Below are 10,000 nucleotides of genomic sequence, written 5' to 3' on the forward strand. Positions count from 1 at the left end.
TATATTATTATTATTATTATTATTATTATTTTATAATTATCCATAAGATAGACCACTGTTCATATGGAACAAGTCCACCTCAGTGGCCATAGATTTTAAACTAAGACTCCAATAATTAGGGTTTCCATTTGAAAGTTGTAACATAAAGTAATAGAAAGTACAGATAGAAGAGGTCGGTTATCAGAAAATTAAAAAATTAACAAATTTAAAAAATACTCAGATAAAAATTGTATGTATACTCGAGAGAGCGATAAAAATGTTAATGTTTGTTATATCCACTTTTATTATGAACGGTAAACTATGAATATAGTTTTATACAGATGACGCGATAACCAACTTTCTTTTAAAAAAGATAGATTTCTTTTTAAGGAATTTGCCTCAAGAAAGAATATCCCATTTTTCATTCATTGTGTTCTTGTATATCATTTTTCTCGTAACAAACTTTTATAACGTCCCAACCTCAGATTTTTATTTCACTAACTTTTTTTTTAACTACCCTGACATGTCATCAGAACCGAGACTGAGAGTAAAAGACGTTTTCTTTGCATTTTTCACCAATGTCTGCTGGGAACGGCTCCGTTAGGCTGGTTTTTGTCTACTATTTGGATTTTATGTTAAAAGGGGAGCCTGAAATTACCCAGATAAGACAACGGGGGGCGGGGCGGATTTATCAAAAACCATAAGCTGGAAATGGTTAAACATTTTAGAATTATAAAGATTCTAGCTTTTGAAAACACCCTTATCTTAACCTCCTACGGCTCTTTAAGGGCTTTTTTTAAGTTTCATTTTTTTTTTTTTTTTTTTTAACAGTTAGCCACAGCATCAATGTGAAATGAGCATAATCATTTGTTGTTTAAAGATAATCTTTTAGCTGCTGTAAGAAGACGATTTCAAGGTGTTGATGCTATATTATTATTATTATTATTATTGGGGGTGGGTGGTGGGGGGGGGTTGGGGGGGGGGGGGGGGGGGGGGGGGGGGGGGGGGGGACTATCACAGTCCTCCAATTCGACTGGGTGGTATTATAGTGTGGGGTTCCGGGTTTGCATCCTGCCTCCTTAGGAGTCCATCACTTTCCATACTATGTGCGCCGTTTCCGTTTTAGGATCACACCTCTTCTGCATGAGTCCTGGAGCTACTTCAGCCTCTAGTTTTCTAGATTCCTTTTCAGGGATCTTGGGATCGTGCCTAGTGCTCCTATGATTATAGGTACAATTTCCACTGGCATATCCCATATCCTTCTTATTTCTATTTTCAGATCTTGATACTTATCCTTTTTTCCCTCTCTCTTTCTCTTCAACTCTGGTGTCCCATGGTATTGCGACATCAATGAGTGATACTTTTCTTCTTGATTTTGTCAATCAACGTCACGTCTGGTCCTATTTGCATGTATCACCCTATCTGTTCTGATACCATAATCCCGGAGGATCTTTGCATGATCGTTTTCTATCACTCCCTCAGGTTGGTGCTCGTACCACTTATTACTGGCAAGGTAGCTGATGTTTCTTGCACAGGCTCCAGTGGAGGGCTTTTGCCACTGAATCATGCCTCTTTTTGTACTGGTTCTGTGCAAGTGGGGGCATTCGCTTGCTATGTGGTTTATGGTTTTCATTTTTCGTATTGCACTTCCTACATATGGGAGAGATGTTATTTTTTCCGTCTATCGTTCTTTGGATATATCTGGTTCTTAGAGCCTGATCTTGTACCACTGTTATCATTCCTTCACTTTTCTTCTTTAGCTCTCCCCTCTGTAGCCATTGCCATGTGTCATCGCTGGCTAGTTCTTTAGTCTGTCCTCATGTATTGTCCGTGCATTGGTTTGTTGTGCCAGTCCTCTGTTCTGTCTGTCATTCTCCAGTCTCTGAATTACCTGGGTCTTCATCTACTTTTATTAGTCCTTCTTCCCATGCACTCTTTAGGCCACTCGTCTTCACTGGTTTTCAGATATTGTCCCAGTGCTCTGTTCTCGATGTTGACGCAGTCCTCTATACTTAGTAGTCCTCTCCCTCCTTCCTTTCGTGTTATGTATAGTCTGTCCGTATTTGCTCTTGGGTGTAGTGCTTTGTGTATTGTCATATGTTTCCTGGTTTTCTGATCTATGCTGCGGAGTTCTGCCTTCGTCCATTCCACTATTCCTGCGCTGTATCTGATTACTGCACTGCCCATGTGTTTATGGCTTTTATCATATTTCCGGCGTTAAGTTTTGACTTGAGTATCGCCTTGAGTCTCTGCATATATTCTTCCTGATCGTGTCCTTCATCTCTTGGTGTTTTATATCCCCTCCTTCCATTATTCCCAGGTATTTTTTGATGTTGCTCCCATCTGGTAGCTTTATACCTTCAGTTCTCGTTACTTTGCCTTTTTGTATGTTGACTAAGGTGCATTTTTTCTATTCCAAACTCCATCCTGATGTCCCCAGATACAATCCATACAGTCTGGATTAGGGTATCTATTTCCTTGATGCTCTTACCATACAGCTTGATGTCGTCCATGAACATCAGATGGTTGATTCTGTTGCCTCTTTTCTTGAGTTTGTACCCGGCCATCCATCTTCTGTAGTACTTTTGTCATGGGAATCATGGCTATACGAAGAGAAGTGGGGACAGTGAGTCGCCCTGGAAGATCCCTCTCCTGATATTAACTCTGCTAGTCCTATCAGGAGCTGGTCTTTTGTGCCCCTACACTTCCTTCTGCAGCCTTTCTGTGGTGGTGATGGTGTTTGTCTCCTCGAGGTAGTTGTATAGCCTTTCACTGATGATACCTGTTAGTAACTTCCACATTATTGGTATGCAGGTGATAGGCCTGTAGTTACTGGCTATATTTCCCTTACTCTTGTCTTTTTGTACTAAGGATGTTCTTCCTGTGGTCATCATTTGGGTGGGCATGGTGTCTGAGATACAATGCTGGAGTTGTTCTGCTATTCGTGGGTGTAGGGCCTTGAAGTTTTTGAGCCAGTATCCATGGACTTCATCGGGACCTGGGGCTTTCCAGTTTGGCATTTTCTTTAGTTGGTGTCTGACTGTGTCTGTCGTGATCTCTGTGAATCTTTGTTTTATTCTCCTTGTTTTTTCTTCCTTGACTTCCTGGAGCCATGTTGCATGTTTGTTGTGTGATACCGGATTGCTCCATATGTTTTCCCAGAGTCTTTTACTTGGTTCAGCTTCAGGAATTTCTTGGTGGTTGTCTTCCCCTCTTAGTTGGCTGTATAGTCTTTTCTGGTTGGTTCCGAATAGTTTGTTTTGTTGGTATCCCTTATTCCTGTTCATGTACCGTTGGATCTTATGTGCTTTGGCCTTAATCTCTTTAAGCATTCTATTGTGTTTTACATATTATATTGTATTATTTATTATTATTATTATTATTATTATTATTATTATTATTATTATTATTATTATTATTATTATTGCTCCACACAATACAGAATAGAAAATTGCAATATTTCTGCTTTCGAACAATATCCACTGTTCAATGTAATCAATTATAAAACTAAGGTAATGGCACAGCCGAGAAATGTAAGGAATTATAAATGAGTCAGTCTAGAAACAAAATTTTCCTGTGAACGTCCACACTATCTTACCTTCGCTAAGGCGACGAAGGGAAATTTCTCGAAGGAGAGTTTATAATCCTCACCGCTGTACCCCAGCCGCTGACCCTTGAGTATTCTGCTGGCTGTGACTGTGGAAATACCCATCCCATCGCCCACGAACAGGATGACGTTCTTGGCATATCCTTTACTCGTCCTGGTGGCTTCCAGGAGACTCTCCATCTGCTCCTTCGCCTGGTTGTACCAGTAGTTTCGATCTGCAATCGGGAAAGGTTTTAAAACTCAATAAAAGCTTTGATTAGACTGATTCATGAAATTTGGCCTGTTAAGCCAGTCACAGAGACACATACGACCATTCAGAACTCAAAACAGTCAAAAGAAGGGAGTTGGAGTGGGTGGACAGCAACATAAATAAACACAGAAAATAAAGTAAATTAGATACATGGACCAGAATGTAGTACTGTTGGACAAAAACATGAAAAACAGAAAATAAAGGAAATTAGATATAAGGACCAGAATGTAAATGTGTTGGACAAATACGTAAGAGAAATAAACAGAAAATAAAGGAAATGTAGAACTGTTTGACAAAAAACATAAAAGAAAAATCAGAAAATGAAGGAAATTAGATACACGGACCAGAATGTAGAACTGTTTGGCAAAAACAAAAACAAATCCAGAAAATAAAGGAAATTAGATACAAGGACCAGAATGTAGAACTGTTGGACAAATAAAAAATAAATAAAGGATATTAGATACAAGGACCAGAATGTAGAATTCTTGGACAAAAAAACATAAAAATAATCAGACAATAAAGGATATTAGATACAGAGACCAGAATGTAGAACTGTTGGACAAAAACATAAAAAAAACAGAAAATAAAGGAAATTAGATACAAAGACCAGAATGTAGAACTGTTGGACAAAAAAAAAAAAAAAAAAAAAACAGAAAATAACGGAAATTAGATAAAAGGAGGATCCCAAGAAATGTTTAGAAATAAGTCTGTTGGTATGCAGCAAAAAAAGGAAAAAAAAAGGGGAAAAAAAAAAAACAACAAAAAAAAAACTTGGAGGTTTAAATTAAATAAAGAGTTTATATACAAGGACCAGGATAGAGATGAGAAAAGTTTCCCCGTAGTTGCACTAAGAAGCAATAGCGAGAGAAGCTGGACATCGAGGTTGAAGGAAGGAAGCGTGATAAAGGTTGAAGTAAAAGGTTAAAGAGAGGGAGTAGCTAGGGGCCGAAGGGACGTTACAGACAACCTTTTAGTGACACCTACAGTACACCATGTGAGGTTCGCTCCCCGCTACGGGTTACGTGAAGATTGTTAGTTAAATAATCTCTCTTCTGTTTTCAATTCAATAATGTAATGGATAAGAGGTATTATGCTAATGTAAGAGGTAACAAATGAGTATGCAATATAGGAGGTAATAGCTCCTTTGTAATGTAAGAGGTAATAGCTATTACGTGCGCAATATGAGTTATTGCTATTATACTAGTATGAGAGGTAATATCTATTATGCTAATTTAAGAGATAATACCTATTATATTATATAAGAGGTAATAACTAATATGCTAATTTAAGAGGTAATAGCTGTTATGCTAATGTAAGAGGTAATTTCTGTTCTGTAATAGAAGAAGTAATAGCTTTTAAGCTAATTTAAGAGGTAATAGTTATTATGCTAATACAAGAGGTAACAGCTGTTATGTAATATAAGAGGAAATAGCTGTTATGCTAATTTGATAGGTAATATGTATTATGCTAAAGTTAGAGGTATATAGCTATGCTTAATCCTGATATGCAATATTGTGGGTAAGCATATTAGGGATTGTTGGATAACATCAATTTGATTCAAATCCTCGAATTATGTATTGGAAGACTTTATCATAAAAATAAGTTAAAATCTGATTAGATCAATACAAAAGTGATATAGATCGCAGCTCTTCATATACAAAGCGAGGGGTTTCAAAATATTACGACGCAATTACAGCCTTGTAATGCATTACGTAATTTTCTGTAAAATGATTAATGAATCGCAACTCTGATCTGGAGAGCTAAGGATGATTGGGGTCATCTTTTACATATAAATCGTAAATGTAATTTGCCCCTTTCATGGCTAAACACATTTTATTTCCGGAAATGGAATTGGGATACAAACCCTTGTTCATGATTATAACACTAAACACATTACTCGTATGTACATGGTGTATAAAGCATTGAATATCAGTTCAAATTTTCGTAGATAATACAATCATATTCATTATTCTGGATAATGTTTCTCGAGAAAGTACCCTATATTTTCATTTAAAAATATCTTTCTGATCTGCTCACTGACAACAATTTTTGAGACAACAGAACCACAGATTATCAGGCATCTTTGAGGCGTTGTTCAGTGCAAAAAACCAGAGCATTTCTATATTCTTTAATGTTTATGTTGACAACCGTGTTTCTAAAGGGACAAGAAATAGTGTTTTTATTTTTGTTGCCTCTGCATGAAATCTTATATACTCTTTATCTCCTTCACCTCCATATCTTCTGTTCATCTACACTTCCTTCTTTCTTCTTTCTTTCTTTATAATGAACACCATATATTCTGGAATCTGGAATTTCAAGTCAATGGCCTCATATCCTTGCTCCATATGAATAGGGTTCATCTTGTGAATAATAATAATAATAATAATAATAATAATATAATAATAATAATAATATAATAATAATAATAATAATAATAATAATAATAATAATAATAATAATACAAAGTACAAGAGAGGGGATTAACAACACAATAGAAGATGTAAAACAGAGGCTTAAGGCCAAAGCACATAAGATCCAACGGTACATGAACAGGAATAAGGGATACCAACAGAACAAACTATTCGGAACCAACCAGAAAAGACTATACAGCCAACTAAGAGGGGAAGACAACCACCCCCACAAATTCCTGAAGCCGAACCAAGTAAGAGACTCTGGGAAAACATATGGAGCAATCCGGTATCACACAACAAACATGCAACATGGCTCCAGGAAGTCAAGGAAGAAGAAACAGGGAGAATAAAACAAAGATTCACAGAGATCACGACAGACACAGTCAGACACCACTAAAGAAAATGCCCAACTGGAAAGCCCCAGGTCCCGATGAAGTCCATGGATACTGGCTCAAAAACTTCAAGGCCCTACACCCACGAATAGCAGAACAACTCCAGCATTGTATCTCAAATCACCAAGCACCCAAATGGATGACCACAGGAAGAACATCCTTAGTACAAAAAGACAAGAGTAAGGGAAATATAGCCAGTAACTACAGGCCTATCACCTGTCTACCAATAATGTGGAAGTTACTAACAGGTATCATCAGTGAAAGGCTATACAACTACCTACAGGAGACAAACACCATCCCCCACCAACAGAAAGGCTGCAGAAGGAAGTGTAGGGGCGCAAAAGACCAGCTCCTGATAGACAAAATGGTAATGAAGAACAGTAGGAGAAGGAAAACCAACCTAAGCATGGCATGGATAGACTATAAGAAAGCCTTCGACATGATACCACACACATGGCTAATAGAATGCCTGAAATATATGGGGCAGAGGAAAACACCATCAGCTTCCTCAAAAATACATGCGCAACTGGAATACAATACTTACAAGCTCTGGAATAAGACTAGCAGAGGTTATATCAGGGAGAGGGATCTTCCAGGGCGACTCACTGTCCCCACTACTCTTCGTAGTAGCCATGATTCCCATGACAAAAAAGTACTACAGAAGATGGATGCCGGGTACCAACTCAAGAAAAGAGGCAACAGAATCAACCATCTGATGTTCATGGACGACATCAAGCTGTATGATAAGAGCATCAAGGAAATAGATACCCTAATCCAGACTGTAAGGATTGTATCTGGGGACATCAGGATGGAGTTTTGGAATAGAAAATGCGCCTTAGTCAACATACAAAAAGGCAAAGTAACGAGAACTGAAGGGATAAAGCTACCAGATGGGAGCAAACATCAAACACATAGATGAGACTGGATACAAATACCTGGGAATAATGGAAGGAGGGGATATAAAACACCAAGAGATGAAGGAAACACGTATCAGGAAATAAGAATATATGCAGAGACTCAAGGCGATACTCAAGTCAAAAAACTCAACGCCGGAAATATGATAAAAGCCATAAACACATGGGCAGTGCCAGTAATCAGATACAGCGCAGGAATAGTGGAATGGACGAAGGCAGAACTCCGCAGCATAGATCAGAAAACCAGGAAACATATGACAATACACAAAGCACTACACCCAAGAGCAAAATACGGACAGACTATACATAACACGAAAGGAAGGAGGGAGAGGACTACTAAGTATAGAGGACTGCGTAAACATCGAGAACAGAGCACTGGGGCAATATCTGAAAACCAGTGAAGACGAGTGGCTAAAGAGTGCATGGGAAAGAAGGACTGATAAAGTAGACGAAGACCCGGAGAAATATACGAGACAGGAGAAAGACAGACAGAATAGAGGACTGGCACAACAAACCAATGCACGGACAATACATGAGACAGACTAAAGAACTAGCCAGCGATGACAATTGGCAATGGCTACAGAGGGGAGAGCTAAAGAAGGAAACTGAAGGAATGATAACAGCGGCACAAGATCAGGCCCTAGAACCAGGTATGTTCAAAGAACGATAGACGGAAATAACATCTCTCCCATATGTAGGAAGTGCAATACGAAAAATGAGACCATAAACCACATAGCAAGTGAATGCCCGGCACTTGCACAGAACCAGTACAAAAAGAGGCATGATTCAGTAGCAAAAGCCCTCCACTGGAGCCTGTGCAAGAAACATCAGCTACCCTTGCAGTAAATAAGTGGTACGAGCACCAACCTGAAGGAGTGATAGAAAACGATCAGGCAAAGATCCTCTGGGACTATGGTATCAGAACGGATAGGGTGATACGTGCAAACAGACCAGACGTGACGTTGATTGACAAAGTCAAGAAGAAAGTATCACTCATTGATGTCGCAATACCATGGGACACCAGAGTTTGAAGAGAAAGAGAGGGAAAAAAATGGATAAGTATCAAGATCTGAAAATAGAAATAAGAAGGATATGGATATGCCAGTGGAAATCGTACCCATAATCATAGGAGCACTAGGCACGAATCCCAAGATCCCTGAAAAGGAATCTAGAAAACTAGAGGCTGAAGTAGCTCCAGGACTCATGCAGAAGTGTGTGATCCTAGAAACGGCACACATAGTAAGAAAAGTGATGGACTCCTAAGGAGGCAGGATGCAACCCGGAACCCCACACTATAAATACCACCCAGTCGAATTGGAGGACTGTGATAGAGCAAAAAAAAAAAAAAAAAAAAAAAAACAATAATAATAATAATAATAATAATAATAATAATAATAATAATAATAATAATAATAAAGGGAACTACGAATTAAACAGACTACCAGGAAGTCATATGAATTAGGGAAAAGTCTTTGATGAATTTATTATTAATAATACCAATCCGTATACAGCATTAATGTAATGAAAAATATAAAAGATAGATATTCAATTTTCCATTGATGATGTTCAGTATTCGTATATTTTCTTATATAATTCAATACTGAATGCATTTGAAAATAAATATGACTGTTAATTAGGCACTGATTTCTTTATTTGATATCCCAAGGATGTTTGTTTAGTTAATTACATCTGAGATAAATATCCATTTTCTTTTAATAAATGAATAATTTTTCCATCCCTTTTACATAGTGCTTATTAATTTTGCACAACCAAATCAGCCATCTTCATATGAGGTGCTAATTATCATTCTTAATTAGTCAGTAATACGAAAATTGAAAATTATTCATTACTTCTGTTATTGGCACTTCCAGTCTTATCTTGAGTTCAGGGAGATTAAAAGCCTAAGATGAATTATTTTAGAATATATATAAAAAATAAATAAACAGTTAAAACCTTGAGCTACCTAGACTGAACAGTCCCCAACATCTTTGCATTCACGGTAATTTAAGACAAACCAGTTGTGATTTTGAAGTCACTTTTCCTATAATTTACGTAGTTTTTTCTATTCCATACTTATAATAACTTCAGCCTAAACAGACTAATAATAAACTGAGTGACATTGGTCAACAAGCGATACAAATTCTGAATATAATACTGAGTCCTCTTTCCTGCTTGCACTTACAAGCACGTGCCATATTAGCCAGGCCTTGCAATTGCAAGCTCTGGCAACTAGCTGTCACTGGCCGTGAATTAATTGGCGTGAGTCAACTACTATGTGCATGGCCTTCTAATGATGCAGTAATTGCATTGGGCTCAGGTCCATTAAGCAGTATCATCTTGCAATGGCTGGGTCATTTGCATGCATTACCCCAATTACAAAGACATTACTGTCAGTGGAAGTTCATGACGAAGATACTGCTGGCGAAAAACTGCAAAGGAACTCGGAG

At 37.8% G+C, this 10,000-nt stretch overlaps 1 protein-coding gene across 1 annotated transcript in view; it reads right to left on the reverse strand.

Annotated features, from left to right (window-relative positions):
• Positions 1–10,000, reverse strand: part of LOC135210820 (alkaline phosphatase-like) — a 59,494-nt gene that overhangs the window by 20,343 nt on the left and 29,151 nt on the right. The window contains exon 3 of the mRNA XM_064243687.1: positions 3,578–3,801. Within this exon, the coding sequence (XP_064099757.1) occupies positions 3,578–3,801 (224 nt within the window). The remainder of the gene's footprint in view (positions 1–3,577; positions 3,802–10,000) is intronic.

The sequence above is a fragment of the Macrobrachium nipponense genome, chromosome 4 (genome assembly GCF_015104395.2).
Source record: "Macrobrachium nipponense isolate FS-2020 chromosome 4, ASM1510439v2, whole genome shotgun sequence".
Taxonomy (NCBI): Eukaryota; Metazoa; Arthropoda; class Malacostraca; order Decapoda; family Palaemonidae; genus Macrobrachium; species Macrobrachium nipponense.